Source organism: Diabrotica undecimpunctata, chromosome 3 (genome assembly GCF_040954645.1).
Source record: "Diabrotica undecimpunctata isolate CICGRU chromosome 3, icDiaUnde3, whole genome shotgun sequence".
Lineage (NCBI taxonomy): Eukaryota > Metazoa > Arthropoda > Insecta > Coleoptera > Chrysomelidae > Diabrotica > Diabrotica undecimpunctata.
Window position 1 is genome coordinate 129,516,342 of NC_092805.1, and position 15,601 is coordinate 129,531,942.

General features: G+C 35.6%; 1 protein-coding gene across 1 annotated transcript in view; it reads left to right on the top strand.

The window, feature by feature from the left end:
* Positions 1-15,601, top strand: part of LOC140437407 (juvenile hormone esterase-like) — a 70,533-nt gene that overhangs the window by 13,879 nt on the left and 41,053 nt on the right. Inside the window, exons 2-4 of the mRNA XM_072526919.1 lie at positions 3,175-3,351; positions 6,276-6,419; positions 8,153-8,306. Of these exons, the coding sequence (XP_072383020.1) occupies positions 3,175-3,351; positions 6,276-6,419; positions 8,153-8,306 (475 nt within the window). The remainder of the gene's footprint in view (positions 1-3,174; positions 3,352-6,275; positions 6,420-8,152; positions 8,307-15,601) is intronic.

Below are 15,601 nucleotides of genomic sequence, written 5' to 3' on the forward strand. Positions count from 1 at the left end.
AATGAATTCTATCGCAAGGTTTAAATACTACTTTAGTGATTTTCGTAAGGGTGAATTATAAGAGGTCATCTAATCAGATTGATCAATTGATGACTTTTCTTCGTTATATTTAATTATTGCCTTCGGTTTATGAACCATGTATCACTGTATGGCCACAGTTTCTGTAGTGTACTTAGTGGTGAAAAGAAGAACATCCCTCTTATCTTTCCACTTCAATACGCATACATCTTTTTCATTTTCCTGTCCAAATACTTCCCCCCTTTAACTTTTTCAGTAGGACTTCTTTCGGATTTCCATGCCGGTTAGCTCTCAATGTACCAATATAATTTGTTTTATGGTCCAACAAAATATTGGTTAGTTTAAGACTTGTATAATAGTTTTCAGCAATAATAGCTCGTCCTAAATTTAGTAGGTACTTTGAGAGGTTAATGACAATGTTAATACAGACGTGTTGCCGCGTTTTTTCCTTTCCGGCATATATTCGTAGACTGAATGTATACCTATTGCTAATGCATTATTTAAAAAGTTGCCATATTTATGCGTTTTCTGCGGAACATTTTGTTTAAATATCAATCGGCCTTGAAATGAGACCATAGACTTATCTATACAAAATAGATAGTATAGAAAAAATGGAGTATAAACCTTTTGAAAATTTTTGATAAGTCTTTCTGCTAATGGCTGCATCTTAAATAAACGATCTCTATCTCGACAACTTTCATTATATGGCACTTTTCATCAATAATTTCATAAAAAAAAATACGAATACACTTATAGGGCGATAAATCATTTATAAGTATTGCGGCGTAATTGCCACATAATTCAGCTACTGCAGAGTATTTAAATTCGTGGTGATTTACAATTGGCTGCGTTCACGTATCTTCTAGAACAGCGGTCCCTAAATAGTGGTCCGCGGAACACTGGGGTTCCGTAGAAGGGGCGAGGGGTTCCGTGTCCGTCCGATAGTTAAATGAAAAATTCGTAGAAAAGACTCATAACTACATCTAATTACGACTTTTCGCTTAAACCCCGGCTACCCACCTTTGAGAAGTGCTGGCGCTGCGGTACGTGAGCGCTCTTGTGTTGCGGTACAAGAAGTACATAAAACCAGTATGGCTGCTTTACAGAGATATGTTAAAACAGATTATGAAATCGCAACACAAGCATCATTCCTGCTAAGTTACAGAACTGTTCGTGCCGGTAAACTACACACACACGATTGCAGAGAATTTAATCAAACCATGTATTGCAGATATGGACAGTTGCGTACTCGGAGAAGATGCAGCTAAAAAAGTTGCAGCAGTTCAGTGTTCCATAACATCATATCTGATCGAATTCATAAGATTTCAGACCTCATTGAAGATGAATTAATCTGTAGGTTGAAAGACACTAAAATGTGTGCTTTACAACTTGACTAAAGTACAGATGTTGCCGGGTTATCAATACTGCTTGTTTTCATGAGACACCCCTTTGAAGGATCAATTGAAGAAGATTTGTTTCTCTGTACACCCTTGGAAACCAACACAACAGGAGAAGAAATTTTTAAAGTCATTGATAATTATGTGACTAAACACCATATTGACTGGAACAAATGTATTGATGTGTGCAGCGACGGAGCTGCAGCTATGGTCGGCAATATAAATGGAACTATAACAAGAATAAAGAATATTGCATCAAATTGTAGTAGCAGTTACTGCGTTCTGCATCGCCATGCCATTGTGGCGAAAAAAATGTCATCGGCTTTAAAGAAAGTTGTCGATCAAGCCGTACAAATTGTTAACTACATTAAATCACGTCCACTCCAGTCGAGGCTTTCTAAAAAAGCGTGTGAAGAGGTAGGAAGTCAGCATCAATCACTTTTGCTACACACGGAAGTAAGATGGCTTTCAAAAGAAAAAAGTTTTATCAAAATTATTTGAAGTGCGCAACGAGCTTACGATATTCTTTGCTGAACAATCCATTTCTATCTGTTAGTACGCTTGTTGAACTATTGCATGATGAGCATTGGCTGATTATATTGGCTTACTTAGCTGATATATTCGATAAACTCAACATATTCTGCCAGTCCCTACAAGGAAGAGCAATAACCACATTTACAGTAAAAGACAAAATATCGTCCCTTAAAAACAAAATTTGCTTCTGGATAGAATGCGTGGAACAAAAAAATTACCAATGTTTTACTTTTTTAAATAACTTCCTGGAAGAGAATGAGTTAGGAGTATCCTCAGATGTGGAAAAAAACATAATTGAACATTTAATTAACCTTGAAAAATTCTTGAAAGATTATTTCCCGGAGAAGTTACAGGACATCGACTGGGTTCAGAATACATTCACAAAACATACCAAGCTAATGACAGAGTATGAGAATTTGATCAACATTAAGTGTTCATCCCTTCTAAAACAAAAATTCGAATCAGTAGATTCTAATTCTAATCTGAATGACTTTTGGATTGCACTTAAAGATGAATACTCCGCAATCGTTGAGAAAGCTATCGTGATTCTACTTCCTTTTGTGACGACTTACCGATTGGAGACTAAATGTGTAAAAAATTTCATTCTTTACATTGAAATAGTTATAGTTACTTACTTAATTGTATTTATCTTTGTATAATAAAAATTTTGTATTCCTTATAATATTATTTTTCATTCAAAATTTCTTCATTTTTTTACAGTCTTACATGAAAAATATTCAAACTACAAGATAATTTCTTTATTTATCAAAATAGGAAAAAAAATATCGTCAATTAGGGTTCCGCCAAAAAAAAGATCGTCAATTAGGGTTCCGAGACCAAAAAAATTTGGAACCCCAATGGAGAACATTCTAACTAGCAACTTATGCTGCAAAAAAATACTCCCTTAACGAGTGGTGTTTAGAATTTCGGTTATTTAGTCTTTGATTTTTGTTTGTCATTTTATTAGTTTTCTTTGTAGTTTAGAGCTCAATGCGTTTGCCAAAAACTGTTTTGAGTGCCAAAAAAATTAGTGATATCTTTTAATTCAAAATTAAACCGTTCTGGACTTATTAACATTACAAAGATGATTATTTTTTATTTTAAGAGAAGTGTCTGATTCTTAAACTATACTCACTTATTCTCTATACTCACGTATTAATTTGTAATTTTAATTTATTTTTTATTTTTTTTATTTTTTATTTTTAATATTATTTTTCTTTTTCAGACGAATGCATCTTTACTAGATGTTAGAAATTTGGATGAAGATGACTTGATTGTAACACTGTTAAAGCCCCCAAGTAGAATTCGCGGACACATATTAAAGAGTCGATTAGGACAAGACTTCTATGCTTTCCAAGATATTCCTTACGCCAAGGCACCAACTGGTAAAAATCGTTTTAAGGTAAAATACTGTTGAGTTATTACAACTAATAGACCGTCGGATTTTCGACGAACTTCATCCACGATATCCCTTATACATTTAACTGATTATTACATTCACACATTCACTACCAACGGTCACACATGTGTAACGGTGAAGTTTTCGTACGACTGCTGACACACATGTATGACACCGAACTTACGTGTTGAAACGTCAAATAATTTTACCACGGTTTATTACAATGGGTCTAAATTTGATCACAGTCCACCTGAACAATTCTTCTTTCACACGCTATGGCTGGGTTGTGATCTCGACGTTTAAAAAAAGAAGAAATAATCTATAAATTTATAACACGTATGCAAACATCAAATACGAAAAGTGTCGTTATTGTGTATAATTTATATAGGTAATATAACCATGTACCTTGTTTATACACGGTGTAATCCATTATTATTTGTTTCAGACGTATTAACTATGTCAAAACGACATCTAAGTACACGAGATCTTCAATTAGAGGCCGAGATGGCTAGTAGGGAAGTTAGTGAGTACAGAGATACCGAAACTATTGAATATGAATTCGAGGAGGACCATAATGATGAAATATTTTATTCTAGTGGAAGTGAATATTCTCCTTCTCACTCTGGAAGAGCGACTGAGGATACTAGCAATGATGGGGGTAAGTCGAACAATGATGGCGGTGAGTCGAGTAATGATAAGGGCAAAGCAAACGAGACTTAGATGAGCTGGACATATTGCTAGGATGTCAGATCACGAATACACGAAGAGATTAACATTTTCATAACCAGAGGGCACAAAAAGCAGAGAACGACCACGAATAAGATGGATTGATGATGTGGAAGAAGACCTACAGATTCTAGGGGTTAGAAGATGGAGGGAAGTTGCCAGGAATCGACAGGAGTGGCGACTTCTTTGTGAGCAGGTCAAGATCCACAACGGATTGTCGAGCCACTTATGATGATGATGAAAGCAAACGTTGCAAATGAAAATGTGATACAAGAAAATTATGAGGCGGACTGGCTTGATGTAGAGGAAGATATTGAGATCAGTTTACTGAACAAGAAAATATAAAAGTAAAAATTCCTTTTGAGGGAACACCTATACAATATTTTTCATTACTATTTGACGAAGAGCTTGTGATAAAAATCGTAGAGTGGACGAACCACAAAGCTGCTTCACTTAAAGAAAACCCTAATTTAAAAAAATATTCCTTTTTAAGACGCTGGATAGATATAAATATTGACGACTTAAAAAAATTTTTGGGTCTGAATATTAATGGGCAACATAAAACTTCCCTACTTACGTTTATACTGGAGTACAGATATACTATATCACTTTTCAATATTTGGAAAAACTATGCCCAGATCAATTTGTTTTTACAAGCCGGAAGAGGTGGAAGTTCAAGATCCACTTTACAAAATTAAAAACGTTACGAGTCATATTATAAATAATATCTCTAAAGTCTACTATTCAAGAGAGAACTTAAGTCTTGACGAAGCCCTCTTACTGTGGAGAGGGCGGTTAATATTCCGACAGTATATGCCGAAAAAAACTAGTAAATATGGAATAAAAATTTATGAGATTACTTGCTCTGATGGATTTTTACTAAATTTCCCAATCTACAGCGGCAAGGAGACAGTAGTAAATGAAAATGGGCATGCGTTTGAAGTAGTTAACAGGCTTGTTACTGAATATTTAGATAAGGGGCACACTGTATACATGGACAATTATTACAACAGTTATGAGCGTGCCAAGATTTAACATGAAAAGAAGACCTACGTTTGTGGAACATTAAGAAAAAATAGAAAAAGTAACATAAATAATGTCATTACAAAAAAATTGAAGAAAGGAGAAGTGGTATGGCAAAGAAGAGGTCCAATCAGAGTATTGAACTGAAAAGATAAGAGAAACGTAATAATGATTTCATCCAAGCATGGTTCCGAAATGGTTGAAGTTGAAAATCGTAGAGACCAGAAAAAATTAAAGCCAGTAATGATACGTGACTACAATTCCTTTAGGTCGGGAATTGACAGAATTGACTAGATTACTTCATATAATGGCACATCACAAAAAACTTTGAGATGGTACATGAAAGTTTTCTTTCACTTAGTAAATATTTGGATGTGGAATGGCAACTGGTTGTTGAATAAAAATAAAAACACGTCAAAGAAAACAAGAATGTCGTACCTGTAGTGAGAAAGAAATCAAACATTTATTGGGACAAACAGAACGGCCAAGCAGAAAAAAAGTTGTTGCGAAACACAACTTAAAAAAAGAAAATAAGCGGAAAAGAAGTAATTTTTATTTTTGTTAATGTTAAAGAAATAAATGATTTTTTATAAGTAGTAGCTAAAAATTTTTATGTCACATAGTTGTGACACTTATGCTATGTTCAAATTTTTATTACTATATACCAGTATCACACATGTGTGACATTATGCCAAACAATTTTTTTATAATCCTTGTTCAATTATAATACTCCTTCCCAAAAATGGTGGATTTGGCATGTTTCTTTCATGTATCACCACAATCAGTTTTTCTGGACAGACCTAAAAATAGGTTGGTCTCCAATGTGTTAACTATAAAAGTACTGAAAGATAATTAAGGAGAGTAAAATATGTAAAAACTTAATGGTTTTCTGGGGAACTTTTCGTGAAGATGAAATTTTCTTGGAAAAAAAAATTCTTTTGTAAATTTTTTTTCCTTTATACCATTTTACGAATCGATAGAGGACTATTGATTCTTTTCTTTAATTTTTGCATATGGACTACTGGCCCCTTGAGGGTGTTAATTAATAACTAAATACATAATGTTTTTAGGTCAATGTCCGTTATTTTTCCTTCATGCCAGTTGAAAATTTGTTAGTTTTCACGATAAGGAACCTGCATGTTCAGTTTTAAGAATAACCTCTTTTCTTTTAATTTTAGCCAGCAATAGCATTAGAAGGATGGCAAGAAATACTTGACGTAACTAGTAATAAAAAGATATGTTCTCAGCCCAACTTAACATCTCCAATTGATTCACTGATAGAAACTGAAGATTGTTTGGTTGTGAATGTATATACACCTGTGGTAAGTTACACGTTATAGACTTAAAGCCCATCGGACATTTTTAGGGGATTATTTGACCCAGCATAAATCACATATAAATCAATAGTACAATATGTAATAACAACTTTAGAAACTTAGCCGCCAATTCTTATCTAATGTCTATACATCAGTTGGTTGTCGCCATTCAGGGAGCAAGGTCTCTTTTTCGAGCTGGAAAATTATACGTTCCCTTAAAAAATGTAATCCTTTATCATCGATCTAGTGTCTTAATAATAATGTTCCACACATATATGTGGCTAGTTCCAATTAATTTATAAAGCACTTTTTCACTGATATTTGGGAACAAATAGTTGAAAACTACCAGTGCGGTTTCCGACCCAATAAATACATAACGGATCAAATCTTCACAGTCAGGCAGATTCTTGAGAAAACGCTTGAGTTTAGAGTCGACACCCACCACATATTCGTATATTTCAAAGCCGCATACGACTCAGTCAACAGACAAAAACTTCTAGAGGCTAGGGTGGAATTTCAAACGCCGCTTCATCTTGTTCAACTAACGGAACTTATACTCACAGGCGTAGAGACTGTAGTCAGAATCCAAAACGACTTTTCAAGGCCCTTCCATTGTAAAAATGGACTAAGACAGGGAGATGGAGTATCGTGTCTCTTATTTAACCTTGTACTAGGAAAAGTAATTCGAGAGTGCCATATTAATACGAATGGCACTATCTTTAATAAATCTGTACAAGTGGTCGGATATGCAGATGACATACACATTATTGCTAGGTCTACAGAATCTCTGATCGAAGCAGTTAGATCACTAAGGGCGTCTGCACTGAGAATGGAATTAAAAATAAACGCACAGAAAACCAAGTATATGTATTGTACTAGATCAGGCAACCAGATACCTAGACTATTAATTAATGATCTGAAACTGGAAGGTGTGGACACCTTCGTCTACCTGGGTTCGCTGCTGACTAAAGACAACAATGTCAGCGAAGAAATTAAAGAAGAATAGGGCTTGTCAATAAGTGCTATTATAGCTTGAGGAAACAGATGGCCCCAAAACTACTCAGAAAAATTAAAGTTATCATATATAAAGTTATCATATATAAGGCCAGTGTTAACATACGGGTCAGAAACGTAGTTACTTACACAGAACGACCAAGAATTGCTGAAACGTTTCGAGAGAAAAATTCTAGGGAAAATATATGAAGGAGTCCAAGAACAAGGTTTGTGGCGTAGGCGCTACAACCTTGAGTTATACAGAAGTTTTGGGGAACCTGACGTTGTAAAATGTATTAAATTAGCACGCCTTCGATGGATAGTACATGTAATTAGGCGAGATGAAGATGCAATGATCAGAAAAAATTTCGACCGAAGAGGACCAGTGGGAAGACGAGCCAGAGGAAGACCAAAACTTAGGTATCAAGATAACATAGAGGATGATCTAAAATCCATTGAATTTAAAGCATGGAGAAGAGTTGCCAGAGACAAGGGCGAATGGAACATTGTTCTGAAGAAGGCTTTGGCTCATAATGAGCTGTAATGCCCCTGATGATGATGACTTTTTCACTGATCATGATCTGATAGGATAAAAAACGTTCTGAAATTTATAAATACCAATTTACAGAGAAGTTTTTACTTTTAATGTTTTTAAACTATCTACTTCATTGTAAGTTTTTTAAACTATGGTATACAGCCAACCACTGGGAACTTGCCTTTTAAAATAATTTTTATATTTTTTTTAGAAACCTAGCACTAACTCTTCTTTGCCTGTGTACTTTTGGATCCATGGAGGAGGTTTTACTGTAGGTCATGGGGCAATCAACACATATGATCCCAAAAATTATATGGACTTTGGGGTAGTAGTTGTAACAATTAATTACAGGCTGGGAGTCTTAGGTAATATGTTAAACATATTAATTATTAACCTAACAAACTAACAAACTAAACTTATAAAATATGTTCTAACGCACCTGTAACATTTTTTTAAAAACATTCGAAAATATAAAATATATTTTATTTATTTATTGTCATAAAAATTAAGATGATCCCTGACTTCAATCCACGAAACTTACTTAGATACACACAACAATTTTTGTAGAACCCCAGCTTCGAGGACATGTGTGTTCCAATGGAACAGTAGGAGCCAGATGTCCGAAGATCAAACCAGTCACACTCCGTAATAGAGTAGTACCTATCTGACCCCCAAGCTATAACCAACCACCTCTCCCCATCGCAGGACATACCAAGCGAATGAGGAGGCTTTTTACTGAAAGTTACTTTGGATGCCCTGGATAATGGGATATCCTCTGTTTTATTTTATGTGGTTAAGCCACCTGATGTTAGGGGTAGATAGAAAAGCTTTACTTCCTATGAATGACTAAAGTTAATTTTTACATGAGTTTGGACTTGTGTCCCAAAATGTGTATTCCGAACAGCGAGTCGGTGACTCACCGCCCAGATTGTGTGTGCTCGATCACTCAGCCGCCGAATTGGCAAAATAATTTTGGTCTCCTCGTCCGCTAAGCACTCGAAGGGTCTGGCCATCAAGCTCACGCTTGTCGGTACGTGACCTCGATGCTCAAGTTCCGCGAACTTGTGGTCGTTTTGACCTACTTAGGGGCCTTTTAGTTGAACGGCTTTTCTTCCTGTCTGTATTTTTTTGTATTGTATTGGCGCCGCATGGCTGCTGTAATAGTACGTTATAAGTATTAAAAATAAAAATAACTAAATAAAATAAATAAAATATAAGCAAAGGGTATTTTTTGGGACCTTCTGTTACTGCATTTATTCGACTATTGCATGGCTTTCATTTCTTCATTGTTCTTCTGGGTCTTCTCCATATTCAGCTAGCTGCTGTCTGAGCCGCCTATATATTGTCCTCTGGTTTTCGTCATAGTCTATCAATTCTCTTAATAGTCTACTAGAATGGTTCCTGAGATCGTTGAAAATCATCTGTGCTTTTTCGTCCATTGTTCCCAGGATTTTCTTTGGTTCTGAGTCCCTAAATACGTACCTTAATGCAACGTACGTAGGTATATTAAGAGCCTCTCTGATCATATGGTACTAGACTATTTGTATTTTGTTACTGTTAGATTTGCAAATGTGTCTCCATGCGGCTGAGGTGTATATTAGTGTTGGTAAAATTATACAGTGTGCCATCCTAATCTTTATTTTAAATCTTAGTTTACTCTTTCGACCTAATAATAATGAGAGTCGACTTCAAATTATTTTAGTTTTCTGGACCGTTTGTTTTAGGTGTTCTGTGAAGGTCAGCTTTTTGTCCAACGTTACGCTTAGGTATTTGGCTTGATTTGACCATTCGACTTGAGTACCGAATAGGGATAGAACTCCATTTGGTCGCCTCTTCTTTTTTGGTACATGACGGCCTGTGTTTTGTCAGGATTGACAGCCATCTTATACTGTATACACCAATCTTAAAGTTCTTTAAGTGTCCTTTCTAGTTGTGTTGTTGCTAGATCTGGGTTGGTACTGCTAACAGCTATCGCTGTATCGTCTGCGTAAAGACTTAGCAACGATCTGGGTTCAGTTGGGGTATCTGCTGTGTATATGGTGTATAGATACGGCGACAACACCGCTACCTGTGGCACACCAGCCTCCATAGCTACAGCTTCTGACAGGGTTGGCCCTATTTGAACTTTAAACCTTCTGTCGGCTAGGTATGACGAGGGAAGACATGTCATCGACTCACTATAACCATATTGGTTCAGTTTATACAGCAGGCCTTGACTCTGTCGAATGCTTTACCGACTTCTATAAAGGCGGCTGCTGTGTATCTTTTCCTTGAACCCTTTTGTGATATATTCCGCTAGACGGCAGTACCTGAAGTTCACATGAGTGTTCGGATCTAAATCCGAACTGTGCTTCAGGTATTGTTCCGGTATCTTCTGATTCTTGTTTTAGTCTAGCTAGTATGAGCCGCTCTGCAATTTTGCTTATTGCTGGTAATAAGCTTATCGGCCTATAATTCTGTGGAAATGTGACATTTTTCCCTGGGTTTTCGATCATTATTACGTGAGCTTTCTTCCATCTGCCAGGAAAATGTCTTAATCTTAGAATGTGGTTGATTAAATTTGTTATGTATACTATTGCTTTTGCTGGCAGATTCTTCAGAGCTCTATTCGTAGGCTTGATCAACTGTCTGACTTCTTCAGAGGAGGTATGGGTGATATATATATGTTGCCACTTCTTCTTTTTATTGCCCTGTATCTTCTTTACACTTATTCTGTGAAGTCGAGATCTTCATTAGGATGATAACACAGCCCAACAAAAAAAAATGTTTGTCTTGATGCCAAAAAAAATTCAACTGATTTTGGTTAATTCATCTGTGCTGATTCCAAAAATACAAACCTTTTCTTTGTATCAGCTCTAGTTTTCGAGATATAGCATACTCATCAAATACTTAAATATTGTTACATTTCTGTATATTCCACCACTATAACTGCAATATGTTTATAAACCAACTTAACAAATTTTAATACAAATACATACTAATGACTTCTAATTAGAGTGTACTTTTTGGAAATGCCCATAACTTGAAATAAGGGCTAATTGCATTTTAACTGTTGTCCGATAAGTAAATAGTATTTTCTCTAAAACGGCCTTAATAAATTCCTATAAAGTCAACTGTGTTCTATTGTAAAATTTAGTTTAAACTTGAGTTTCGTTGCAAGAGTTTGTTTTTGACAACTAAAAACCATGGCTTCTACAAGCAGGCGTTTTTGTGTGAATAACCCGGACGTTTTTTGCTACAAATGTGGCGAGAACATTGTAAAGAAAAGTAGAAAACCAGTTTGTGATTTTATAAAAAGGGCATATCAAGCCCTATTTTGGGGTTCATTTAGGAGATCAAGATAAATCCTGGGCTCCACATGTAGTGTGCAAAACTTGTCTGGAAAACTTGGGACAGTGGACGAAATGACAACGAAAATGTTTAAAGTTTGGTGTACCAATGGTATGGAGGGAACCAAAAAATCATTTTGATGATTGCTATTTCTGTCTTGTGAATATAAAAGGCATTATTAGTGGATAATGTCGAAACGTTATCTGACGAACTACAGACTAATAGATTTGAGGAAGACGACAGTGATTTTGAAGAGAAGTCAACACGTCCTGAACTCTTTACTCAGAAAGAGCTGAGTGATCTTATCAGAGATTTAAACCTTTCAAAGGATTCTTCCGAGTCGTTTGCCTCCAGACTAAAGCAAAAGAATCTTTTTCACCCAGACACCAAAATTACATACTACCGTAATAAAGAAAAAGATCTTTTGTCTTTTTTTTCTCGGCAAAATGATATGGTTTTTTGTAATAATATTAAAGGACTGTTAGACAAAATGGGTGTATCGAAATATACACCAGATCACTGGCGTCTTTTTATCGACAGTTCCAAAAGAAGTTTAAAGTGTTTACATAATGGCAACAGATATGGAAGTATACCAATTGGGCATTCTACAAAAATGAAAGAAGAATATAAAACAATTTCGCTGGTGCTAAAATACAAAATATCCTTGTTTCCTTTATCTTTAGGATAGCAGGGCTAAGGACCAATACTGGAGTAGAAGAAAATGGCATCCCAGAGATGCTTTAGTTCAAGGAGAAGCTAATATAGTTAACGAAGCATTGGTCGACCGAGAGAAAATAATATTACCTCAGTTACATATTAAACTAGGGCTGATGAAACAATTTGTAAAGGTCCTAGATCCTAAAGGTCAATTTTAACAAAAACGGTTGTCATATGAGTATTAAAATTCATTACCTCCACAGCCACGTAGACCGTTTCCCAGAAAATCTTATTGACCTTAGTGAAGAACAAGGCGAACGCTTCCACCAAGATATCAAAACGATCGAAGAGAGGTATCAGGGAGATGGGACACACATGATGGCAGATTACTGCTGGAGTCTTTAAAGGGACCGTCCTTTTAAAGCCTCTTCACGAAAATCATATAAAAGGAAGTTTTTAGGTGAAGCTGAATAGCAGATTTGTGCTGCGATTCTGGTAAGGTTAGATGAAAAGTTAAGTTTTTTTGACAGATATTTGTGATGATTTTTGTAAGTACATTATTGTACAATAAATATCTTACTTTTTATGTAAGATAATATATATTTATGTAAGATATTTTAGTGTTTTGTTTATTGAATTGGTAGCAGCACTACATATATGTAGCTAGTGCTGCATTAAATTACCCTATATGTTAGAAATGTGATCTGTTGTATTTCCTGAAAACGATCTGATGGAGCAAATATGATGGCATTTTTGGATTCAGCAAACCCAAATTACTAAAAAACAGTAAAAAAAATTTCCGGCAGCAAACTGTGTGTTTACCAGTGTAATTTTTCCTACATCCTCTTTCTAGCGTGTTTTTAGAACTTCCGCTTTGTCTTTTTCTACGTACACAATTCTTAGCAATAGTTTAGTTGCTAGATATAGTTGTCCCAATTTTCGTTTCGATGTTCTGCTAATTGATTTTTGACTTGCCTATTTAGCTCATTAGCAATTTTTTTGTCTTCTTAATGTCTTGTTCTGTTGGCCATTATTCTTTTTCTATTTTTTCCTTTATTAGTTCTTTCAGCTCATTGCTGATTTCTCTGAATCTTTCCCTAACTGTTGGTGTTTCTTCTTCTGTGGTGCTGGCCTCGATAGCAGTTTGTATCGTTTTTTCTAGGTTTAGAACGCATTCCTCTAGTTCTTGTTTTGTATTTATTGTTGTTATTGCACCAATAGTTTCGCTTACTATTCTTTTGTAGTTTGACCAACTTGTCCGTTTTTTCTTGTAGGTTTCCAAACAATTTGTTTCTACTGCTCTCAGGGTCAATACAATTGGGTTGTGATTTGATTCACTCTCGTTTATTAAGTGTATTTTGTGTTGTTGATGTCTCTACCATGGAAGTATGTAGGTTCTATGGGTCCTACCACTATGGTGTTTTGTCTGTCTTCGAAATAGCCACACAATAGTCTCCCATTATGGTTTGTGGTTCTGTCGAACCAGTTAAGCGATCTTGAATTCAGGTCTCCAATGATAATGGTGGGCTCCTTTGTGTCCAAAATGGCATTCAGGTCTTCATTGAAGATTGGATCATTCGGTCTAACATAGGCTGATGCGGTCCGATCACTATGGCTTCCATAGTGACCAGACCATCTGGTGTAGGAATTACTTGGTGTTCGATTCCTTTTTTCACCAGAATGGACGTGCCTCCTGATGTGGCCATGTAGTCATTTCTGTAGACCTCATATTCCGAAAATTTTGTTTTTGTTGTTTCCGCTATTTTAGTTTCTTGTAAAGCTACAATGTCTAGTTCAAGTCTGCTGGCAAACTCGTCCAAAGAGTTAATTTTTTGTTGAACGCCATTTAAATTCCATGATCCTATTCGTAGATTGTCCAACCAGTTAGACAGTTCTGCTTACACCAAATACTGCCCATTGCGCTTACTACACTAGTCATCTTCTCGAATATAAACATGAAGTTCTTCAACTGTTAGTTGAGGCTGGCTATAAGGATTGATGTTTCAGAATTGACCACGGATTTTAGTTCTTTATCAGTTCATAGTTCATTTTAGGATGTTGTGTCTTCCTGGTTTCTTGTGCGTAGATGACAGATTCTGTTACTGGTGCACTTTGTATGCTTCTGCTTTTTGTTTGTCTAGCATAATTTTTGTTTTTTGGGTATCTTTAAACAATCCCTGTAATTTACAGTATGGACTTCGCCACAGTTTGCACATTTTGTGTCAGTGTTTCTGTCCTTTTGGCAATATTTGCCCAAGTGATTTTTTCCGCACTTGACACATATTGAGCCGTAGTGGCAGGCCTTTGATCCGTAGAAGAATTCCTGACAGTTATAGCACTGCATTAATTCCTTATTATTTTTTATTTCATCTTCTACATATATCCTCATGTAGCAGAGATCGGTGACTTGTTTCATTTTTTGGTCGTTTTCCTCGTTGATTGTGACTAGGAAAAGTGGTAGTCGGTTTTGTCTCCTTTTTTTGATATCATGTTTGATACCTTGATAGTGTCAATGCCTTTTTCCTTCAGTTCTTTTTGGATGAATTTTACGTCTGTCGTTTCCGACAGTCCTCTTATCACCACCCGTTTGGTTTTTTCAACATCAATTGAATAGGCAATCCACTTTATTTTATTGTTTTCTTTATATTCCTCTAACACGTTAAGCATGTTTAGGTAGCCGTCTCTGTCATTTGTTTGGATGACGATCGATCTGCCGAAATTTTTTTGTCGAGCTTATTCTTTTCTCTGCTGCTTTTTGGAAAATAACTTGGCTTTTTCCTACCGTCCTGAGAATGATTTTTTAATACAAAATACAAACATTAATAAATGTTTGTATTTTGAGACGATTTCCGAAGTGGAAATTGAAACGTCATTAAACGTATTTTAACCTTGAATTGTGGCTTATTCCCATTTAAATAGTAATTAATGTTAAAATTTTCAGCATATTTATTTGACACATTGTTGGCTATAGTCGCATTAGGACACACTTTGTTTATCCGAATTAAAGTGGCAATACTTGTTCCAGGTATAAGCACTGATAATGGAATTCTCATTCCCAAAACGGTCTGAGATATAACCAGAAAGGGTTGTTTTTAAATAAATATTCCTTTTTATAAAGGATTTTTTAAATAAAATTTTTGTGATTTATGATATACAGCTGATTACAGGAAATTCATTTGTCTTGTGGATTTTAACCATAGTAAATACTAAGAAAAGCTAAGTCTGACATGAATTAGAAGATTATGGTTGACCGAGCATTTAACCAATATTGTTAAGAAACAAAACATCGGATATATCATTCTGGATGCCAGTCTAAAATGTGCTAAGCAGGCTTTTATTTACTTTCCGTAGTTAAGGCAAATCCACTATAAATGCTTTGAATTCGCTAGTCGAAAGAATTGAAAAGACAATAGTGGCAAAAGAAATAGCTCTTTGCGCTTTCATTGACATAGAGGGAGCATTCGATAATACCTTTTTTGAATCCATAAAAAGAGCACTAGTAAAGAGGAGCATTGAAGTCTCACTAATACAATGGATTCAGTCAATGCTAAAAACGAGAATCATCACTGCTAGTATTGGAGGAGAATCCGTGACTGTGACAGCGCTAAAGGGGTGCCCTCAAGGGGGAGTATTATCGCCTCTGCTGTGGTCTTTGGTTGTGGATGACCTTCTC